Here is a 24564-nt window from a genome sequence, read left to right on the forward strand (position 1 = left end):
TTCTCCAGACTGAACAACTTCAATTCTCCCAGCCTGTCCTCATAGCAGAGGTGCTCCAGCCCTCTGATCATCCTCGTGGTCCTCCTCTGGACCTGTTCCAACTTAAAGCTGTTGCCCCTTCTCCTCCGGCTGCTGTTTTACAGGCCAGCGACCCCTTCGTACCTCCCTCTGTGCGCATTCCCGTGGGGAAGGGCTGCATCCCTGCCCTCATTCCCAACGCGGAGGGCCCCGCCCCCGCTGCCCACGGCCAGGGCTCTGTCCCGCCCCCGGCACTGCTCCCGCCCCCCCCCGCGGTGCAGCCTCCGCCCAGCAGGGGGCACGCGCGCCTCCCCTCCGCCCGAGCCCGGCCCCGCCGCGCGCTGCCCGCAGCCGAGCGCCAGGTACGCGGTTGGGGGGGGGGAAAGGGGCGCTGCCCGGGGCCGCGGGGCGGGGGCGTGAGGAACGGCGGCAGAGCCCGCCCCGAGGCCGGAGCGGCGGCAGCACGGGCCCGGCCGCTGGTGAGAGGGAGCGGCGGGCGCGAAGGCGGGGAGCGGGGGCGCGCGGCAGCGCGAAGGAGCGTGAGGCGGGAAGCGGGGTGGGAGGGGGCGATGTTGTGGGATACGCGGCAGCGCGAGGCGGGGGGGGGGCCTCGGGGGAGCGGGGCCGCGAGGGGGGGGCCTGGTGGGGCGCGGAGGCGGTGCTGGGGGCGGGGGGCGCGAGGGTGCGCGGCAGCGCGAGGCGGGGACGGGACGGCGAGGGGCGGGGGCGCGAGGGGGGGAGAAGGGGCGTGGAGGGGCGCGTGGCAGCGCGAGGAGGGGGGCGCGAGGCGAGGAAGGCGGAGAGGGGCGGGGCCGCTGCTGAGGGCGATGGGCCGGCCGGGGCGGGGGCGCAGCCGGTGCTGCCGGGGGATGCGAGGCGGCATCGCTCCCGCTCTGTGGAGGGACAGGGGGAGGTGGCGCCGAGTTCCCTCCCCGCAAGGGACACCCCCGGTGCCTTGGGATGCCCGCGGGGGGAGAAACTGCCGCAGCGTGTGCTGCTGGCAGACGGAGTTTATCTAACCCGCCTTTAGAACTTTGATGAAGTGGGAAATGGAGTAGCTGTGGGGTTTTCCTGGGCAGCGCTAAGTTTTGATGTGCTGCTGGAAAGGAGGCTGTTGTGGTGCGGAAAAAATAGGGGTAACCCCGAGCTGTAAGGAGGGAGGGGCAGTGAGCTCTGTTGAGCTGTAGTGGAAAGGAAATCCATCAAATCTGAGCGTAAAAGGTTATGAAGTTTCTTCTTGAGGGGCTGGGAGTGGGTGGTCTTTAAGGTCCTTTCCAACACAAACCATCCTATGATTCTACACTTCTTTCAAGAGTCTACAATTCTAAGATTCTGTGATGCTTTCAGTCTACAGTTCATGCAAGAATCTTTTCTATGATTCTTTCAAGATCCATCTTGAGACCAGTCTCAATAAATAATTAAGATCTTGGAATAACAATTAAAACTGGGACTAGTTCTGTTTAGTGTCTTTATCAGTCATATAGACAGTGAGATTCAGTGCACCCTCAGCAAGTCTGCAGATGACACCAAGGTGAGCGGTGCAGTTGTCACACCAGAAGGGCGAGATGTCATCCAGAGGGGCCTGGACAGGCTGGAGAAGTGGGGCTGTGTGAACCTCATGAGGTTCAACAAGGCCAAGTGCAAGGTCCTACACTTGGGTCGGGGCAATCCCCAATTTCGGTACGCAGTGAGAGATGATGTGATTGAGAGCAGCCCTGCAGAGAAGGACTTTGGGGTGCTCCTTGACGAGAAGCTCAGTATGAGAGGGCGGTCTACACTCGCAGCCCAGAAAGGCCAACTGTATCCTGGGCTGCATCAAAAGAATCGTGGCCAGGAGATCAGGAGGAGTGATTCTGCCCTTACAAGAGAGGAATCTCTTGAATTCCTCTCTTGTGAGACCCCCACCTGAGTATTGTGTTCAGTTCTGGAATCCTCAACATAAGAGGGATATGGAGCTGTTGGAACGGCTCCAGAGAAGGGCTACAGAGATGATCAGAGGGCTGGAGCACCTCCCATACGAGGGACAGGCTGAGAGAGTTGGGCTTGTTTCAGCCTGGAGAAGGCTCTGAGGAGATCTTATAGCAACTTTCCAGTAGGGGGCTACAAGAAAGCTGGGGAGGGACTGTTCACAAAGGCTTGTAGTGATAGGACGAGGGGGAATGGGTAGAAACTGGAGAGTTGCAGATTTAGGCTTGATATAAGGAAGAACTTCTTCACTGTGAGAGTGGTGAGGCACTGGCACAGGTTGCCCAGGGAAGGTGTGGATGCCCCATCCCTGGAGATGTTCAAGGCCAGGTTGGATGGGGCCTTGGGCAGCCTGATCTAGTGGGAGGTGTCCCTACCCATGGCAGGAGAGTTGGAACTGGACGATCTTTAAGATACCTTCCAACTCAAACTATTCTATGATTCTATGAAAACTTCACTGCTTCAGTTTGGTAGTGATGAAGATGTAGGAGGCATTGGCACTATGGAACAGGATTACGGTGTCACTGCGTGATCCTGAGAACTCAAGAATGAAATAAGTACAATAACAATTTAAAGAACAAGGGTTTGCAGTCACAGACTTGCAAGCACACAATTTACGGAAGAAATTATTTTCTGTTGAAAGCAACACAAAGCCAAAATATGTGTTAGGTAGTTAAAAGATACACAATTGTGGAAAAAACGAATGCCAACCAATGATGATTCAGAGAGAGAAGTTCCCGATATTCATAAACAAAACTCTAGAATACTTCGTGTAATGTTAATCATTCTCAGGTAAAATATAAAGTGGAAAAGATGCAGGAACACGTGCCTAGGACAGGTAGGAGAATTAAGAGTATGTTGAAGTAAGCATTGAGCTTTTTTAGTTTTGCAGAATAAAGGCCTTTCTATTGAGCCATTAAGGTAAACACTGTGAAGGGAATAAATTGAGCTAAAGAATGATGGATAATTTAACGTAGATCTTAAGATTAATGATATTTGAAAATTTCTAACCACCAGAGAGCACTGATGTTCAGGAGCAGCCTTCAAAAGGTCAAGGAAGAGCAGAAGCCGAAAACATTTTAGATGATATGTGACCGGTTTGTAGAAGCAATGCTTTTGCTTGCTGGATCAGGGGCCTAACTCAGTGTTATCTAGACCTGTGTTTATTCTGTCTGTAAAATAGATTATTAATGATAACCTGTTAAATATGCTTTTTAGAAAAAAATATTTTTAGTAGTGTTTGCGGTCTGAATAGTAGGATTTGCAACAATAGGAAAACAGCACCAGCTAATTGCTCTCTTTTTGTGTTGAAGAGAAGGTATTAGGGAGTAAGCAGAGATGAGTCAAAGGCTGAAGTGTAGTAAGAGCATCTGCTGACTTCTTCAGAGAAATGTTAGTTTGCCTTTGCAAGAGAGGACTATAAAAACAGTCGTGATCTGCACCAAGTGACAGGTTTCCTCTCAGCAGGTTTTGACATCCTTCGTTTAGAGTTGCCTCATCTGCAAGAGTGTGAGGGGTTCCAAGTGGTGCCTTACGCTGACTGTATTATCCCACCTCGTATTCTTGTGCAGTTAATTTCTGAATACATGCAGCATTGAAGTCCTCGTCTGCACCCCAGGACCTGAGATACCTGGTCATCCAAGGAGTGAATACTAGTGGCTCTTCTGCAGTTTTGGGTCTGCTGGAATTTTGAGAGCCGTTTCTCTTTTCTTTTCTTTAGAACAGTCTGTCACTTGGTTGCTTCTCACATGATTTCACTTGTGGGTGCTCCACTTCTAGATGGGTCAGTTAATAAGCACATAAGGGCATTGAGTTATACACATTAAGTGAAATACATGATCTGGGATGCATTTGACTTTTTGTACAGACTATTCACAGTGCATGGGTCTGTTCCACCAAATTTCAATCGTTAGTGTTTACTGAGATTCTGTCATCCCCTAAGTCAAAGCATAAATACAGAAATGTTCAGGTTTGTTGTGTTTTGCTTTACGATTTAAAGATAATACTTACTAAATATGGGGAGAAAAGTTTATCTTGTGCAGTACCTCACTGGAGCCATGTCTATATTTGGAGAACTCAGATTCTGTCTTTAGTTCGTGTATCTGCACCGGCATTTTTCCAAGTGGCGTTACTTTGTTTTACTCTATCAATAAAATTTCAATTGGCTAAGTGGAGCAGAGCTGCTTACACACCACTTTTGTCACTCAGAAAATTTCTCACATCCACATAATGCAGATACACCAGCTGAATTTTGTAACATAAACTTAAAGGAATAAATCTGCTTATGTTAACTGATGGGGTTATGTTCTCTAGAATGCCCGAGACCTCTTACAGCGTCAGATCAGCATAATGGATGAAGACAGAGAAAGGGCAGCAGCACACTTGAGAGAAGGCTTGTGGTGTATGGGTTTCCCATGGATGGTGTTGAATGCTTGTTTGTCTTTTTCACCTCAATGTTCTTTGTGTAGAGAAGAACAAAAGCTGTCCTTGCTGTACCTTAGTGTGTTAGGGATTGATTCTGCCTGATACATTTTTAGAGGTTTGCTATGTCTAATCCTTCTCAGCTTTTAGTGAAGTTTACTGAGTAGGATTGTAGGTGCAGGCAATGTGATTTATACAGACTGCTGGGATTTTCAGGAAGCATTAAAAAAACCCCACAAAGTTCCTTACTAGAGGCTTTTGAGGATACTGGGTGCTTATAGCATAAAGGAGATTTCTTACATGCAGAAATAGTTGAGTTGAAAAATTAAAAAAGGATAAATATAAAATGCCAGAAAAAAGGAAGAGGGTAGAAAAGTGGCACAGGAGCTTCAGAGTACATAAAGGTAACAAGATATCTTTGGTAGAATAATCCTAAACCATGTTTACATGGTGCTGAACTTATGACTGGTAGCCACCACTCAAGAAGTTCCCTGAAAAGCTCAGTTCCCAGAAAAAAGGCTGTTGGCAGCCAGAAAGTTAAGGAGGCGTGGTGACTTGCCTGCAGGAAGGCTACAGAGAAGAAGATGGCACGATATTGCTGCTCCAGCTTGATGCACCCACCTCTGGGTAGTGTTTGTAGTTCTGGCCTCTGCATCTGAAGGAAGACACGGCGGTTTAGAGGAGGGCTACCAAAAGGACCAAGGGGGTCGGCTTCCTTAGGAGGAAAGATTAGAATGCCAGGATCGCTCACGTTAGAGAGGAGATGACAGGGGCCATGATCAAGACTTATGAGATGAAGGCAGTGCATGAGGTGTGAGTTATTTGTCTGCTCTTGCAGGACTAGAATAGGTTGGATGCTAGGCTGTTGGGACGGTGCTTTCAGGTGGGTATAGGAAAGGACTTCAGTAGGGGTGATGGGAAGCTGTGGGGGCAGAGAGTGTGAGCAGGTTCAGGAATAAAACTCATGGATAAGCAGTCCATTGAGGGGCTGGTAAAAGGAGAAGTCAGGGAGGTCCCTGGTTTCACAGTAGAGACTGCTGGGGTGTGTTTGGGGAATGGGCTGCAGAAAGCAGCCAGGCTCATGTGCTTTCCCAAAGAAGGATCTCTGACTCCCGCTGTCGAAAGCAGAGTGCTGAGCAAGCTGGATCGATCAGATCCAGGACAGCAGTCACTGTGAACTTATAATTGACCTTTTCAGTGGAAGAATTGTACTTCTGCAGGGTTCAGTTCTAGATTCTGAACTGTTAGCATTTCCATGAACAGCCTAGAAAAGGCAGTGAGCAACCAAAGTGTTTGCCGATGGCATGGGTAGTAAAGATAAGGCCAGTTATGAAAAAGGTCCTGTAAAACTGAGTAACTGGATGATAGAGCATAATGGCACATCAATTCAGTGTAGGTGGAGTGATTCAGATAGCACAGAAAGTATCCTAACTTCCCATGTGAAATACTGGGCTCTCAGTAATGAGTGGTATTTTGTAGTTTAAGATGAATGGTTCCTTGAAAATGTAACCACAATGCTCAGCAGCAGTCAAAAAGATAAATTACTTAGTAAGTATCCTAAAGAACAAACCAAAGGGCCTTGTTATGCTACTGTGTTAATCTGTAGTTCACCTCAAACACCCTGTGTGGTATTGCTGTTCATTGCCTGGACACCAGCTTTCGTTTTCACTATGAAGTCTCTTAGCAGTTATTAAGTTGTCTAAAGGCAAAAGTTTTCCTGGTACACGTGAAGTCTTTTGTTTCTGGGCTGAGCAGGATCCATTCATGCAATTGGTAAACATCAGTTGAGCTACCTTACCCTCAGGTTCCCTAATTACAGTTTCAAATCTATTTCATGTTTTTCCAATCATCTTCCATTACATTTTTTGTCAATTCCAGCCTCTGCAGATCAGAAGCTTAAGAGTGATCTCCCTGATTCTCCTCAGACTTGCCAGTTGTCTTTGGAACCTGTAGACTGCTGATTTACGCCCTTCTGCTCTGTAAGACACATGGGTGGGCAGGCACTAATACTGCAGCTTTGCGTACAAGGAGAAATTTCTTGAGCCTAAGCATGGTGTGGTAACTATTCATGAAAAATAGCATATATATTTTTATATAAAAATTAGAAGTACAACCTTAATAGCTTTACGATTTCGCCTTACCATGTCACATAATGTGATCCATTATGATACAATTAAGTATTTAATTGGCAGGCTGATAGAGTTAGGCTTGCTTAGCCTAGAGAAGAGCAGGGTCTAGGAATATCTTGCAGCAGCTTTCCAGTATTTAAAGGGGGCCACACAGGAACAGCAGTTTGGATTTCACAGTTCTATTTTATCAGGTTTTATAAAATATTACTTTTAGGCTTTCCATCATTTTTTTCTCAGGAAAATAGAGAGCATGACAAAACCTAGACCAAGCGGTCTGAGTCCCTTTCCCGCCGGGTTTTTCAGCCCAGCTGGTGGCAGTGTTCCTCCAGGCACCGCTGTGGGACTATCCGCAGCCAGCAGAGCACTCCGTTTGCTCCATCACTGTTGCGTGCTTTTCCAGATGACAGCTTCAAGGTCTGCAGCACGTTTAAACACGAACATTTCATTAGGAGTGGAACGAATTTTCTCTGGTCTGTTGAAAAACAAACAAATAAACCAACGACAAAACAGTATGTAATGACCTTCAGTATTTTCTTGACCAACACACGTTAGCACCTTACATGCACCCAGCAGAAATGAGGAAGGAATTTGCATAAAGCTTTGTGAAGACGTTGGTGATTATGGCCGATGTAAGTGATTAAGTAACTTTCTACAAAAGCAGATGTGTTCAAACCAACCACAATGATCAGGAGAGGGCTGCATTTATTTAGTGATTCACCTGAACCGGTTGTGGAGAAGTAAGAAGAAACTTGTAAATTGCCTTTCTTCCTAAATGATTATTTTGCAGAAGATGAAAAATGAGCAAGGTTTAAAAATACTTAAATGCATATTCCATAGAAGTTAAGGGCACTGAAACCTGCAATGCAACTGAGTTACCAGTTAAGCCTAGTAAGGATAAAATGTTGTGAATCTCCTTGTCCATAAAAGTACTTTACAAGAATAGTCTCTTCCCTATTGTTCCCTTGCTTTGTGTAAATAAATACACAATACATGCACTGTATTATCTGTGGAAGAATTCTCCAACCCTTTGCTGGCATTTGAGAACTGTGTTTTTTATCTCGTAACATTGGCATACTGTACAATGATGAGCAAATCTCTGTTTCCGAATGCCATTGTCTGCTGATTCGTAAAAGATCAGAAGTAGTTCTGATTTTTTCATAAGTCACTTCGTAGCCTCTACATGCAGAGCACTGTCTGTGCAGTGCATGGTCCTGACATCAAGAGACTTTACCTGTGTCTCATCTCTGCAGAAGGGAGTGGGAATGACTGAGAACAAATGGCAGAATTGATGTTCTTGCGTTAGCACTAACTTGTGTGTCTGGCTAGAAACAGGAAAGAAGAGGTAGGTCTGATGTGACACCTTGAATCCAGGAACTGTTGAAAAAATAAATAAAGTTAGTAAGCAAGAATGCTGCACAATGCAGCTGTGTGTAAATCGGACATCGTGCTGTATGGAATCTGAGATGCTGCTTTAGCAGCAGATCCATATTAGTGGAGCAATAAAACTTTTCCAGTTGGACTACACAGATAAAGGTTTTTGATAGAAGATACAGAGCTCTCAGTGGATATATTATGTAGATAATGGGGTTCTTTCCTAAACAGAAATGGCAGCTGATCATATGATTTTCTACTAAATGTATCATTAATTCAGTTAAGTGACTTCTCGGTAACTTACATGTAATACAAGTATGCATGAAAACGTACAAGGAATTTCTCCCTCAGCCTACCTAGAAAGGGAAAGGGAATAATATTTTTGGCTTTACATTTCAGCATCTGCTCTGTGTTCACAGGATACACAAGCAAAGTAAAGTGGTTCTATTTTGTTTTTATAATTATTAAATTACACCTTCTAAAAAAATACTACCTTGTCTTTCCAAAGAGAGCTTGTGTTCACGTAGTGTTTCTAAGGGAGTGATCCTGTTTGACCAGGAAACTGCCTTCAGTGATCATGGACTTAAGAGTTTAAGCAAAGTAGTGGAATGTTTTTCATTCATTTAAAGGCAAGAGGAAGAGCTCTGCAAGCCGCTGTTGCTGAAGAACTCTCAAATGCGTTAACAGAAAGAGGAAGCTGTTTGCCAGGAGGGAGTTGGCAATGTAGATTTTACAAGTAACACAGGTGGTGTATTTTGCTGGCAGGCGGTGCAGGATGTTCCTTTTCCTTGCTTTTGTTTTAGTTTCCATTCCTTGCTGGCAGCGTTTTCTCTAGTGGCAGCCTGATTGATGCTTAGGTTCTAGATGACAAAGTGTGTATTATTTCTGGGAAGTCTCAGGTACTGAGCAATCTGATATTGCTCCATTGTCCTGGTGTATTGCTTTTAAAAAAGGGACATTTACTTCAGTTTTTCTGGATCTTCTTGGAAATAGTGTAGTTTTGCAGAACTGTTATATCCTATGTGGTAGTGATTGGGTGATTAATTATGACTTGCCATGTTCATTAGTATTTTTATAGAAGAGAGACCGGTCCCGTTGTTAAAGATAATGTTTCACGATCAAGCTGTTCTCTCCTTTTCCTGGAGCTATTTGGTAGCTATAGAACTTACTGAGAAGGAAGAGACAACAGCCTATATTTACTGTAAAATAAAAACTCTCCACGGTTAATTTGAGTTTAGGACTGGTTTAAGGAGGGACAGAATTTGCATCTGTCTCTAGGGTTTGAATTATTCATGATCACTGCTGACTTCTGAAGGTGTGGGCATATTATACAACAGATCAGCATGACCCTGACTTACTGTTGGCAGTACAGGGAGAGACAAATGACTTCCAGTACATGAAAATAAATTATTCTTACAGAATCACTTAATATCATAGAATCATAGAATAGTTAATATAAGCATTCATTTTGAAAACAGAACAGTTTGGTTAAATTTTCTTCCCCTGTACTATCACACATGTCATTGAAGAAATGGCTTACAGCATAATTTGTAAAATTACTAATAAAAAGACACTGTGCTCAGGCCATATATCCTTGTGGTTTAAATTTAAGGAAGATGTATTCCTATATTATGTCTTTCTAATGGGAATCCTTCTTGCTTGGGAGGACGTCTTTGAATTTACTTTTTTTTCACAAAACTAATTTTCTATCAAAGTACCAAGTTATTAACAGCAAAGCTTTTTTTTTGTCTTTTTAACAAAAGTATCATTTAAAAGATGAATTTTCAGTAGATAGCAATGCATTTTTAGAAACAGTCATTTACTGGTCCAAATTAGATTTATTTAACTCCAGCACTAGTAGTAATTTATAGAGATGTTCAGAACATTCATTTTGCAATACTTTTGTATCTGGTGACTGGTGCAGGTCCATTTGTCCTAGTTTGTGCCTGTGAAATTCATTCAGTGATTACTAGTAGGTGTACCAGCTTTTCGGCAGGCTCAGAGTTGTTCCCTGATTCACCTTTCAGAAGTGATTTAAAGAAAGTGGCTAATGCTTTGAAATTCTGTTTCTAAGCCCACTGCATTAAATATCCATTACAGCAATAAGCTTTTTGATACATATTATGGACAGAAATGTAATCACAGACTTTGTTCAAAAGCATTTTATTAGGTTGATCATTGTAATTCTCTTCTGAGTTTTTTTAGACAGGAAATTTTGAAATTGGGTTAAATTTAAGGCAAGACCTTATCATTTGAGGACTGGCATTTTAAAGCTGGTGTACAGTTCAGTTTTGTGTGTGGCTTATCTCCAGCATAGGTTAGGGAGCCATATGTGAAATAGAATTGTGTTTGTAGGAAAAAAACTTCTTAATCACAAAGATGAATCAAGCCAGATTGTCCAGATTTTTTGTGTGTGTGAATGCATTTGCCTAGCCCACAATCTTCAATCATCACAAAGAAGGATTTGTTGGAGTTCTTGTCTGTCTTACTGTGAAACATTAAAGTTTCACTTCATTCCTCTACACTTCAGTGATGAATTCTAAAATATTATAGTGATAATAAATTCTGAATCAGAATTACTTCCAGTTGCACTTTCTGATAATTATGAATCCTTGCACTTCCTTTCCTGAGAAGATAAGGCGGAGATGTTTTTTTCCTGGTTTTATTAGCTGATATTTCATCAGAGTTGTATGTGATGTGACAGGAAAATTCTGTAAGGCTTTTACCAGGCATACGTGTCTGCTGTGAAAATATAAATATTAGCTTCCACTTAGCAGAATATGCCATACTGTTTCTCAAACAGCATGTATCTCTTCCAGTATAATATTCTGCTGTTGATTTATGTTAGGTCTCATTTTATCAAACAGGTTTAAAGGCTCAAATATTATTTTACAAATAAACCAAAATCTTTTAATCAAGTACAATTAGGGTTTTGTGCTGTTGATATGCCATTACTATGGCTGATAATTGGAGATTTTTCAGTCATTTGTGATCTTGCTTTAGGGAAGATTTAGTGAGGAAAGTAAAGGTTACAGTCACGTTTTACAGAAACGGGACCCAAAATTTTTCTCAGCGAAGACTGGACTAGCAGAGCTGAAAAAGAATTCTCGTATTGTTTATGATTTGTGTGGGAAGTGGGCAAGAAAACTGAACTTGCTGTCAGCTGGTAATCCTAGCTTTGCAGCATGTAGGGGGTTTGTAACTTAGATGTTGGAAATAGGAGTAAGTATGTTTTCCTTTCTTATTGTGTAGGGTTATAAGAAAGCTGTTAGTGCCCTAAATGACACCAGCTGTGCATGAAATGTTTCACTGTACATCAGTGAACTGGCCTTTTGCTGTTGGAGATGGTAGTGGAAAAGGATGCTTGAGCCAGTGATAGACCATCGCGTACTTAAAAACATACTTGCAGCCTAGGGGAATGTACTCTGCTTAAAATCATTCCTTATACAGATACCAGGACACAGAAGTTATTCCTATCTCTTTCTCTTCTGCATCCAAGAAAGTAAAAAAGAGTTGTGCATTCCTGCGCTGGGACACTGGACAGTGTGGATACATGTAGCAGAATTTGTCCAGATAGGAAACAGCCTAGTGAAGTTTAAATATGATTTATTAACCTCAACAGCCCCAGATGCTACAGCTGTTAATCAGACCAGTGTGTAAACATTTTGAAATTACTTCTGTAGGTGCTTTGATCTTGAATTTGATCTAAAACATGGAGGAAGAGCTGTAAAATACAGACATCATAAACTCTCAAGAAAAGGAGAGGTTTTAAATCGAATTCTTTGGCTACTGGCCATGTTTCCATTCTCCCAGCTGAATGAGTGCACTGGTATGGAAGGATACCTTATATAGATGAGAACATTTAAATTTGCGTGTAGCAGTCGTAATAAGAGATTCAGACAGTTAATCAGAACTGGGCTACATCCTGGGCCCAAAATGCAAACTCTGGGCAAGTGAAATGTACTGTTTCAAGTGAAGTTTCAGTTCAGTTTCCATTCAAAACTTATCTAGTAAAACCACTTTTCCTTCCTGTCACTGAACTGTGTCATGCCTGTTTTGAGGTTCTTCTAAGGACTTTTACTGGTTTATATGATTTCTTTTTGGTTTTGCCTCTTCTCTGAGGCAGTGTAGAGCTTTGCTGTCCAATCCTCTAGGTATTTTCATTTCTCTTACCATTGCCTCATGCACTTTTTACCATCCTCATGCATACTTGCACTCTTTCTTTTCCTTATTGTTTTCAAGTAATCTTTTCTGTGTCCTCTGTGTCATCATACCCTCATTATTTGACTCATTCTTACAATACTGTTCTGCAAAACTGAAATCGCAGTTCATGAAATCATCCATTTCAAGAAATCCATGGTGCAACAACATCTGTCTTTCTCTTTTAGGTCCTCATACCAAAAAGGACTAAATCCTTTATTTAATATTAAGCCACTGAAACAACATTTGTGCTTCTCCACATTGGCCTCCTAGCCGAACCCACAGTAGCTCTGCATTTGATTTTACCATTGCCCTCCTCATACCTGTTTCCAGTTTTCACTTTCAGGTGGGTAATTCCGCATAATACACTCAATTTTCCATGGTCTGTATTGCGCTTCTTGTTTGTTCAGTAGTCTGTGCGTCTGTGGCACTGTAAAAATAATGTTCTGCAAAGGGTATTGAAAAAATATAGTTCTTGCAGAATGAAGGAATTAGTATTTATAGTCATCAAGCCTTTTCAGTGACTTTGTGCATCAAAGTTCAAATTCAGATGATGGAAATACCACTGGAGTAGCTTAGCCAGTAAGAATTGCAGTTAGCATCACTCTATCTGTTAACTGAATTGTTTATGGTTTCACAATTTATGAAAGGTGGTTCTTTTCCCTTACAGTTTCCCTTACAGTGTTTTGCCTTTTAATAGCAATACTACTACGTGTGATCTCTTACCAGGTGAAAGCTAATCGCCTGTCTTGCATTTGCAGCACTGATCCTACCAGTTTTCTGTAATAACAAAGCTTTGCTGCTATTTCCAGAGGTGCAAGGAAGGCTAAGAGGAGCTCTTTCCATATTACCAGAAGGGAGGGCAGCACACAAAGTTAGTATGTGTGACAGGAAGATTTCAGAATTGGTTTATAAGCTGGTTTGCATTTTTGTCTGGGAACCTGAGCAGTCTACTGAATATCTGCATTGTGCTTATTTGCCTGGTTTCACCATCATTTCTTTCCACGTTTACTTGCAGGTTTGTCCTCTGCTGCAGAGAGAATCAGAACAATGTCCTATGTTTTTGTAAACGACTCTTCCCAGACAAACGTGCCGCTGCTGCAAGCTTGCATCGATGGAGATTTTAACTATTCCAAACGACTGTTAGAGAGTGGTTTTGACCCAAATATTCGTGACAGCAGAGGCCGAACTGGCCTTCACCTTGCTGCAGCCAGAGGAAATGTAGACATCTGTCAACTCTTGCATAAATTTGGTGCTGACCTACTCGCCACTGATTACCAAGGTAACACAGCCCTTCACTTGTGTGGGCATGTGGACACCATCCAGTTCCTAGTTTCTAATGGACTTAAAATTGATATTTGGTAAGTCACATTTTTCCTTCTTTACTGCACATTGTTTACCTTATATTCTGTCGCCAGAGCCTTGTGCATAAATCTGCTATTGCTGAAATGCTATAATTGGTGCTATAATTCAACTCTTTTAAGATATCACTTAATAAAAACCAAAATAAGAAGGCGGGAGAACAATAAGAGGCCACTTCTACTAGTCTGTGCAGCAAGCAAAGCAAATTAAAATAGCAGCTGCTGGTGTGGGCTGCTGTATCTAATTCTGCCTTTCTGATGACATTGCTGTACTGGTTTGGCCAGACAGCCAGGTGTGGGTGGTTGGCACCAAAGAAAAAATCCCATTGACTACTTTAAAAGAATTTTCTGCACCAGAGTTCTATTGTTTTAATTGTTGCACTGTATAAGACAAAGAAAACACAGTATATGTGTGTGTTGGTTCATTCCCATACTCGTCTGGTAACAATGCTTCTTTTCAATGTTTTCCTCCTCTCTCAAAGTCTGTGACTCAGTGCTTCTTTTAAATATTGTATATTCTTTCCTTCTGGCTTCCAGCAGCTGTGAGATGCCAGTGCTCAGATGTAAGCTCTCAAGCTGCAAAATAACTGGCTGTTTCATTGCAGTAACTGAATTATTTCATTTGTGGAACTTCCTGCATATTCACAACAGCACTAACTTAAAAACCTTTGCATTTTTTAACCTGCCTTTTTCATCTGTCCCTCATTAATGTTTTCAACTCAGCAAAACTAGTTATTGGCAGGCCAGATTCTTTATGGGTTTTGGATTGGGGGTTATTTTCCTCATTTCAAACAGCTCTGGTGAAAATCCCTCATCTGAATGCAGCTCTGATCCTATTTGGTATTATTTTAATAGGAGCACAGAGGCCATCTGTATTTTATTTCATTTTTGCCTGGTGTCCTAATACCCTCATGGAAAAGGAACTATGAGGAACCAGATTGCGCAATTCCTTCTTAAAGTTAAGCATCATCTTGAACATTGCCATAAATCTACTGGGGTTTTTTTTGTGTTATAACACCCAGAGATTCCATTTAGGTTAGAATACTAGGAATTTTTATTTTATTTGAAGGAAAAAGAGTTGTGCAATTTCAAACCTAAATATATTGATTTTCTTCTATAGCTAATCCTTCTGTATCTGGTATAGATAGGAATTTCTTACTGTCTGATATGACAGAAAATTGTTCTGAGGACTGACTGAATTATAATAGTTTATGCTAGCTTGTTTTGTTACAAAATTTCTATATTAAAAGTTTCTTGTCTTCTCCTGTCCTTTTGTGACGTTATTTTAGCAATCACCAAGGTGCAACACCGCTCGTTCTTGCAAAACGAAGGGGTGTGAATAAAGATGTGATCAGACTGCTGGAATCTTTAGAGGAGCAAGAGGTGAAAGGATTTAACAGAGGAGCTCACTCAAAGCTGGAAACAATGCAGACTGCTGAAAGCGAAAGGTATTTACAAAACAAGATAATTACTAGGAGAAATAATGTTTATGGCTTTTAGATTTTTGTGATTGACTGGATTGTTTATTCCTCAAAACAGATAATGTAAAATTTGGCCTGGTATTATCAGACCAAATCAAAATAACTTTTTAAATTTTGAAAACAATCTCTTTAAACAAATCAAATGTAAGGAAAAAAAGAACTTTTTCTATTGAGATTTTCATTTTATGGTGGAAATTTTTAAAAAATAATTACTCTTTTTCCGTTACAGACTTCCAAAAATAAATATCCTACCAGTTATCACAAGCCAAAGGGAGAACAGGGTGAAGTGCAAAATGGCAATATCACAGGCTAACCTTTTGATAACATGAATTGTCTATCCAAAGAAGAGATAGCAGACTTTTCATCTATCTGAACACGAATAAAGGATTTTATACAGTGCCATATATGACATTTCTGTCACGAGTACCCCTGGAAAAGATGGGGAATAAAATAAGAATTTCATGGTGGCTAAAGAGGAGAACTGAAGATTTCAGGAAAATTGCTGACAATTTCAGGGAAAGTATTGTGTTAGAGGGAAGTTACAATGAATTCCCAAAGGTCTGGTTCTGGGACCGTGCTTATTTATAATTTGCTTAAATGATATGGGCATAGAAAGTAGTAGCACGTTAGTGGTATTAAGAGGCGAGATATAGGCAACCCAGAATGGGGTGGCATAGGCAAAAAACCTGGGATGACAAAGGGGAGGAAATTCTTAGGAATAAACTGTGATTCAGTAGCACAAAGTGCAACTTTATTCACCTGAAGCTTTATGTGGTAAAATGGAAGATCCTCAGTGGAAAAGGAGGAGAAAAGGAGAAAATACATGAGGAAAACTAGTATATATACAAGTAATATACGAGTGGAAAAGGAAGAGAATAGGAGAAAAGGCTTGATGTATTAGTTCCAGGGATTGATACTGCCCTGAAAAAGGCAGTGAAGTCCTACGACATGCAAAATGAGATATTTCCACCATATAAAGAAAATTATCAGTGCTGTTGTCAAAAGCAGCGGTATCTTCTGCTGTGTGGTACATTTTATAACGCTTTTTAGCCCCATTCAAAAAATTTCATTTATCCTTTAAGAAGCGTGGAGAAGGATTACTTCAGCGCTCAAGGGAACCGAGTGTCTCCTTGTGAAAGGAGGCAGCTAAAGCTTGTTTTAGCCTGGCAGAGCAAAGGCTGAGAAATATGTGTTTGCTGACAAGAAATACCAGTTTTGAACAACACTAAATAACTGCATAAGAAAAAAAAAAGTGATCACAGTACAGGAGCCAAAGGATGCAGATAAACCACAAATACATTTTGGATTGAAAATTGGGAGTAGGTTTTAGCAATGAGTTTCTAAGACTGTCACCTTGTAGGATGTAGAAGAGGCAGGAAGCCTTGCAGGTTTCAAAGGAGGCTGATCCTCTTGTGTAAATCATTGAATTGCTGGTAAACATGGCAGAACATAGGACTGAGAGTAATAACACAAGAGATCTTTCCAGGACTGTTTTGTTTTGCTTTTAATTTATATTGGAATAGGGTTGTCGGCGCTGTTTGGAATCCTTGCTCATAGACTGAATTTATTAAAATTTGTAATTTTTTATATTGTCTGGTGATGATCATGAACTGTGACTGCTGGAACATTATATCACAAAGGACAGGGAGCTTTGTCACATAGTTGTTGTTCAGTTTGTGTCAAAATGTACATGGCCTGTGCTGTAAATGAAGATTAAGCCCTGTAGATGAAGTTTTTATCTTAAGTTGAGTAAACAGGAAAGGTGAAACCAACAAAACTACAGAAATCATGCCAAGTAATCCCAGTGAGCAGACTGGAAGTTCTTTTTTAGACATCAGATGATCCTACTTATCAGGGAGACTCGTTTAAACCCGGAAAGAGACGATTTAATATTATTCTCAAAATTATGTGGTTAAAATTTATAAGGATTTGCCCATATTACCTTTCTGACTTAACTAAATTTTGTTGAAAGTTGCTTGTTCCACAGAAATGCATTTATGCTGGTTTTGTTTAAACGTAGGGTCCAACAACTCAGGCCCATTTAAATTCAGATTGTTTTATTTGACAGTGTTTCTTTAATGAACATAGCTTCCTTTCTGTTATTTGACCTTCATAAATGTTATATTGTTTGCTTTGGCAAGGAAGTCTGTGGCTCTCCTTGGGGAGAGGCACAGAGACACAAACAGTGCGCTACCCAGCTTGTTTGTGAACATGTTTAAAATGTCCGAAATACATTATTTTTAAAATAACAAATTACAGATGCCCACAGCAGCAAAAATAAAGTGAGCTTGTGTGCTGTTTGCTTTGTAAATAAATAATGTCTCTGTAGCAGCTGACTTTTCAGACCTCCACAGTTTCACTTCTCCCTCTTAGTATTATTTTCACATTTTAAAGACACTTAGATTAATGCCTTTTGTCGTCTCCCTGCCTGGCTCTCTTATATTATGTATGAACCTACAGAGAAATAATGATTGTTCTTTCTAAAAACAGTTTCCAACTTAAGTTTTCTGCTCCTTACTACATACAGTTGCTGCTGCTCTGGAAGCAGAGACCAAAACTAGATTCCCAAGGCAAATTTCTCTTCTCCTGCTTTGCCTTCCTCCCATTGAGGAGTGCCACTGTGCTGGCAGGAGACGGAGCTCGCTCTGTCCATCTCTCAGCACTGACAATCTGTCTACACAACCCAGCATGACTTGGGACTGTGCCCACAAGTGTGTCCAAATGTGAACTTCCACGTTGCGTGGGAAACAGAAGAGAACATCTGTCTGGGCAGTGTGGCACAAAGTCTTCTGGAGGATACGTTGCCATTTCCTAACCAGCTTTAAATTGTAATAAGAAAAAACATCTTTAATAACATTGATTTTAATTGGGTTGTAATATAAAATAGCAAAATGTTTTCTATGTACTCTACTTAATGAGCAAGCATGTGATCTTTTCACTTAAATTGCATTTCACTTTTATTTAACCTCTCTGTGGTTATGCATTAACTAGTTAGTTCTGTTCCACAGCAGTGGCTGTATTAAACCCTTTCTTTTGCTTGAGAAGCCATAATAAGTAGAGAAGATGACTAAATCCTGCAGCTATGGGCAAGCAAAAATAGCTTTGCAGCAAGGTAAATATTTAAAAAACAAAAAAAGACATGCTGTTTAATAGACAATTTCTGAAATTTAATGCACATGACGCTGCAATACTTGAGCAAGCTGTGGGAGTTTAGGCTAATTGTTCTTGAGTGGCTATACTTCCTAAGAAAAAATACCATGTGAACAGTGTGAAGTTTTTCCATCATGTAATCTTAGAAGCAGGATTCATAAATGACCTTTTTCTGATAGCAATCATTTGTCAATTTATTATTGTCACCAAGAACAATAGCATTTCTACAGTTAGCTTTGACTTGGAAATTAGTTTTCCCTGAAATGTTTTCTTTTATTATTGCTATAAGAGATATCTAGGACTATGGTAACCGAAAGCAATGAGAAGGGAGGAAAAAAATATTTTTTCTTTACTTACCTTCTGCAATTGACATCATCATGTACGTAGTTGGTTTCACCATTTCCTTCTGTGCTTGTCATAAGAACAGAAGAACCTGTGTGTGTAATTTCATTCGAGGAGCTATATGACTGTGCAGATGGCTAAAATTTTAAAGAAGTGAAATCAAATGATGAGAAAGTTTTCCTATTTGTGAGGTTTTTCATGCAGCAACAGAGAAAGTTTCCTATTAAAAACCAATAGTGAAACGAGCAAAATAGGGAGAATGATACAAAAAGCCATGCAGTATTTGAAACAATTTACCTTTTCTCTAAAGGTGATTCATTGTCAAGATGCCGGCCCCCTTATAATTTTATATGTTTCCCATTTAAAAGTTAGAGTTCTGGTCCCTAATTTATAGGCTGACAATCTCAGGGGCCTGATGGATCGGTAGTAAAGTGTTAAAACATTAAAGCAGTTGCCGAGCACCATATGGTAGCAAACATAGCAATGCCAGCTTGTCTTGACGATCAGGAAGTTTCTGAACTTCTTGTTACCCAGATTTGTTTTCTGTGATATTTTTATGCTGGAGAAGAGGCCTCTATAACAAAGATGTCAGGGAGAATAGTAAACATTACTGCAGAGTTCAGCCAGAGTCTAGATGATATTGGTTAAAGTTTCCATTTCATTCATCGGAGTTCATTTTTAAATCATAATTTGTTGTTTTATTTACAAGAGCTGTGCCCCTTGAGGTTTTAGCTTATCCTTAATTCAATTTTGCTAAGCCCTATTTAGTAGGAATTACAGGCACTGACTTTTGAAGCCTTCTAGATGGCAAGCGTGCAAACTCTGTGCAGTTGTATGGGTACAAATATCATTCTCTTTACACAGGTTGATAAAGCATCCTTTCAGCTAACTTATGTTTAGAGTTAGGAGTCTTTTCCTGACCTGCTTTGTCTGTCTTGATTTAGTGGAGGCAATGCTATAAATCTGCAGGTGGATTTAGTTTTTAATTTAGAATGTTTTGGTTGCTCTTAGTAGGATTACTGTCATACTTAAAGGTTCATTCTTTTGCTCTAATATATTTTTAACTTTAATCGTTTGTAGTGCGATGGAAAGCCATTCCCTACTTAATCCAAACCTACAGCAAGGTGAAGGAGTTCTTTCCAGTTTCCGCACAACATGGCAAGAGTTTGTGGAAGACCTGGGCTTCTGGAGGGTGCTGCTCCTCGTCATTGTTATTGCTCTTCTGTCGCTTGGAATAGCGTATTATGTTAGCGGGGTGCTGCCGTTTGTAGAAAACCAGCCTGAATTGGTGCACTGACGCAAATGCAAAGAAGGGCACCATGCTTTTCCCTGTTCTAATCTCGTTTTGAGCATCTTGGAATTAGTGTCTTGGTGCAGGCAGTGGCAGCTGTATATACTGTTTGCCTTTTGTACTTATTATTAACCCTTTTGAAAGAAGGAATAATTAATTTCAAGTAAAACACTAAATTCTAAAGCATTCCTAAGCTACCTCTGACTTGACCTGGAAGCAGGATATGAAGTCCTGACTGTTGATAAAATATTATGATTAGAAGAGGCCTATCATAATGAATATTAAATTCACAAGCATGAAAAATGTATCCCAGTACAGAACCAAATTTCTTTCCCCTATGAAGAGAGGTTGCAGTTTTTGTTTGTGCTTCAGTTGAAAGAAAATTATTCTTTTAAATGTTCTCTTCAAGAAATCTGAATAATATAATAATCATTCTGAGATATAGACAGTAACAAACTGAAACTTAGTAGTTCTTTTAGTGCCTCTCCATAGTTTCATAACTGCTTGTTTATAAAAGGAACGAGAAATAGTTCAAGTTTTATTATGTCTTTAACGTATAAATCACTCCTTTATTTATTAGGTTAATGTGGTGCTTATTCCCCAGATGAATTTGATGTTGTTAATACCTGCCTGTAGTAGATTTTGTAGAATGAAGCTGTTTGTTGTGCTTTGGAAGCAAAGCTGTTTCAGCCTTAGGCTGAAATTTTTGCCTTTTTATTTGAAATGTTACTAAGTAAACGTTTCTCTGTAGGGCTGGTTAGGAAGCGGTTTAAGTGTTCTGCTCCATAAATAACAGTTCTGTAAGGCCATTGTCTTTGTGAAGTATGTCATGAAGGATAACTTTTTCTTCCTCCCCCAAGGACCAGACTGTACCATAGAACTGTACCATTTTCATCTTTATATGAATTATTTTCTGGGCATGCAGAATAAAACTATTTAAATGTTAATATTTAGGAACATTGTATGAAATGAAATCTTGCTCCATTCTGTACTTTGCTGTAAAATCCTTTATTTGTAAATAACCTAGGGATATGAATCAGTTAAAATACTCTTTTATGAAGGTAGAAAAGCACTACGTAGTAAGTTGGAGGTTTTCAAGGAAAGCAGATTCTCTCTTCTCATGATTAGACGTCTGACTCCCTTTGTTGCCATTGCCTTGAAAATCCCAAACAAAATGAATTCTGCAGACCTAATGAACCAAATTTTTCTTTACTTAGCCACTCCTAAATTGTTGCTAAATAACATCAAACATTTATAACATTATAAATTACAGTAAGTAGTGATAGAAGGAAGTTTCATCTTTCTGTTCTGCCACGATGTATATTTTTTCTTTGTTTATGGGTTTGACTGAAGAGGGTGGTTGTCTTTTTTTGATGTGTGGCAGGGGCTTCACTGAGCTGGGGCCCATTCTGAACTGCATCTGAGTAATTGTTGTTCTCATTTCTTAAGTTAGAGGCTAGTGAAAGGATACTTTTCTAGCAGCTGTGATGGTGCATAAAGGGAAGCCTCTTAAAAAAAACAAAGCAAAACAAAAAAAACAGAGCATACTCCTCTCCTGAGTATTTCAGTTATTGTGTATCTGTTCATGAACAGAGAAACAGAAACTCATAGTATGCCTAAATTACATTTACTTCTCTAAATAAGTAAATTTCTGTTACTAGTACTCTGTATCTTGAATAATTATGTTGTCTTTCAGTATGTATTATCTGCATAATTTGTAATTGTATTCTCAGTATGGGCCACAAATAAATATATGTAGTAAATATGTTTTGTTTTATTATTACTTCAGGGCAGCAGTAGCGATGCTACTGCATTTTATTGAGGTTTCTTGTTTGTTGTGCATTGATAATAACTTCAGGGAAGTTGTGGATGCCCTCTCCTTGGAAGCATTCAAGGCCAGGTTGGATGGGGCCTTGAGCAGCCTGATCTGCTGGGAGGGGCATTGGAACTGGATGGTCTTCAAGGTCCCTCCCAACCTAAACCATTCTGTGATTCTGCAGTGAGCGTATCAGAAGTGAGGAGGTTCCTTTCCTGAGAAATGGAAACCATGCTGGTATAAATGTTCGTATAAATGAGATTTTTAGAACATCATTTCTTTAGATTTGCCTGTTTTATATTCAGTATTGTTACAATCGCATTTGCTATCTGTCTGTCTGTCTGTCTGTCTCTCCGATCAAGGATTTCAGGCCCCTCAAGATTTAAGGTTACCTATGAAAGGGTTGGAGACATAACCAAGACAACTAAGCTTGAGCCTGAAGCAGCATTTCCCGTGTTGTTGTGCAGGGGTAGGCATAAGCAGTTTAGGAACTGCGTATTGAAAAGGTTTGAAAAATTGTGTGTGCCTTCCAAATTAATACTTAATATCACTTTTTAAACCCAGAGAAACCTAAAGCACTGTTAAAAATTCACTGTGAAATGACTGCAACTCTTTGAAATAAGGACGTGATAAACAAACCCCTCTTTTAGTTATGTATGTATCTCTGTTATTGAAAAAGGACAGCTGCACCTTTCAATATATCTATAAACATTAACAACTTCCTTTTCAAAGGTTGATTTCTAAAGAACAAATTATCCTCCTGCACGCTAGATTTCAAGGAATACAATCTATCTTTCTACAGGAACAGTAAAATGACTTCAGCCTGCTTCCTTTTGAAGCTGTTGTTGTAGGGAGTTTTACTGTTCCAGGGTAATGACAAAGATCATTTTAGATTGTCTGTAGGTCATAAGATTTCTTTTACTTATTATTATAGTGCTGTCTAGATGCCTTGATCCAGGGGCTCCATTTTGCTTCAAATCCAGGACAGATTGTTGTCTCAAGCTGTTCTCAGACTAGTGAAATACAATGGAATAAGGAAGTGAGGGAGGAAGCAATCATGGAGGGATTAAGTGTGGGGGGTTTTCAGTGTCGTGAAACAACTTGGTGGACAAGAAGTGCAAGGTGAACTGGCAAGTAAGAAAGGTACACGTACACTACTGTGTAGTGGGCTGTCCTGTACTCACATTTGTTCCATGGCAAGATCACCCCTCTCTTACTTCATAGTAACTTGTTCATGTACCATTTTGTTTTTATCTTCAGGGGCTTCTGTTTTCACTCATATTGGTTTTTTGTTTATTAGAAGGGATGATTTGTTTTGTGACTGTCATGGGTAGGTGCTGTTTCTGGTTGCCGCACTACAAGTATTTCCTTACTGGATGTGATCTGGCACCATGAAAAGCTTCTGTGAGAGAAAGAACATGGTTTCACTCTGAAGTATTGAAACAGAAGATCTAGGCAGTTTCTGGGTCTGTAGCTGATCTGGAGTTTTATTTTTGCATGAGGCAACCAGTCTCTCTGGCTGCTTTTCATAGCTTAAATTCAAGTAAAAATAATCAACTCACCTGTGTATTGTAGATGGGCTAGTTAGCTACATAGCTCTTTTTCTAATAAAAATATTTTGGTCATAATGCATTAGAGAAATGCAAATTAAGGAATTTGTTCAGAAATTCAATAGCAACATTTTAAAGTAGTACTAGAAAGTACCAATTGCAAATGAAGACTCACCTGCAAACTCAAAAACAAAAAAAGGGTAATATTGTCTGTTGTCATACTCCGAATTTTCAGAAGTCTGGTATTTATTTAAACATTACCTGAAGTTGGCTTTTAACAGAACTGATTTCTTCCTCAGCTGGCACACAAGTTGACTTTTTTCTGAAGCCAGTTGTTTCTGAAATTGTTCCTGTCTCTAAAGCCAGATCTTTGTTAAATTGTCACTTCATTCATATTTGAATTGGTAATTAAAATAGGTCTTAAATTATGTGAGCATTAGGCCAGAATGCTTTTCCTTTACTCAGTGTTTTTTCCTTGCATTTCAACCTTAATCCTTCTAGACCAGTTACTTGGGATACACATCTTAAAATTTCCAAAGTGGTCCAAAATATTATGGAAGTTGTTATTGCCAGTTACTATACTTCTCACCCCTTGTTTTATGGCTTTCTAGAGGAATTCAGACATCATTTCAGTTCCATAACCTGCAGTTCTCTGTAAACTGCATAAGTACTAAAATAGTGTTGAATCACAAATCTCAAATTCCTATTAATAAATGAAATTAATTTCTGGTGACCGTGGAGATAATTCTGCACCTGCATTTGCAGGGTGGCACAAGGCATCTGCTATCTGAAACATATTTAAGTACTTCAGCTGAATTTTGCATAGCCCGGGCATCCTTTGTACTGCTCTTACAAATGCTTCCCTTTTAAAGTACACAGTATTAGGAAACAAATACAACTCATTGGTAGTTCTTTGCTCTTTATTGCCAGGAAGCAAAGTGTTCCCAGGGTCATGCTGCCAGAGAAATCTGAGATGAAAGCTAGAAGCTTCCAACTGACAGTATGCAAAGCAGAGCTAATGCTCTGATTTTGCAGCTGAAGCACACTGTGCAGAACCCTGAAAAATGTGTATCTGCTGTAGGTGTTTATAGTTTGTAATCAGTGTTGTAACTAAGCATTAAGCAACCAATATTTCCTAATTGTGTGATGAGACAAAACTATTGTTTTTCATTACTGCCGTGGGAATGGAAATTTACTGGAAATTGCCATAGCTAAAAATCAACAAATCGGAATTTCTACTGAAGTCAAAGTGTAAGCAAGTCACAACCATGACTTCAGGTGACACATTCTTTCCACTCATTTGTGATTTTAAAAACTACCTTGTGGATAAGGGAAAAAGAGGAGACATATGGAACAGAATTTGTTGTGTGACGTGTCTGGTTTGCAGAAGACAGGAGGGAAATGAGCAGAATGAGACAAGAGAGCAGCCAGGCAGGCAGAGCAGTGTGATACCTTCATGAATCACTGCT

At 40.3% G+C, this 24564-nt stretch overlaps 1 protein-coding gene across 2 annotated transcripts; it reads left to right on the plus strand.

Moving 5' to 3' along the window:
- The first annotated feature begins 272 nt into the window (after positions 1-272).
- On the plus strand, positions 273-21494 carry ANKRD46 (ankyrin repeat domain 46). 2 transcript variants are annotated; one of them, XM_054059773.1, is made up of 5 exons: positions 273-380; positions 12293-12450; positions 13123-13465; positions 14755-14913; positions 19519-21494. In XM_054059773.1, exons 3-5 carry the CDS (start codon positions 13155-13157, stop codon positions 19733-19735), a joined length of 687 nt encoding a protein of 228 aa, XP_053915748.1. In that variant the 5' UTR covers positions 273-380; positions 12293-12450; positions 13123-13154; the 3' UTR covers positions 19736-21494. The 2 variants fall into 2 exon arrangements, with proteins under 2 accessions (XP_053915748.1, XP_053915749.1); XM_054059774.1 differs by lacking the exon at positions 273-380 and adding an exon at positions 385-497.
- Positions 21495-24564: the final 3070 nt, after the last annotated feature.

This window comes from Cuculus canorus, chromosome 2, assembly GCF_017976375.1.
Source record: "Cuculus canorus isolate bCucCan1 chromosome 2, bCucCan1.pri, whole genome shotgun sequence".
NCBI lineage: Eukaryota > Metazoa > Chordata > Aves > Cuculiformes > Cuculidae > Cuculus > Cuculus canorus.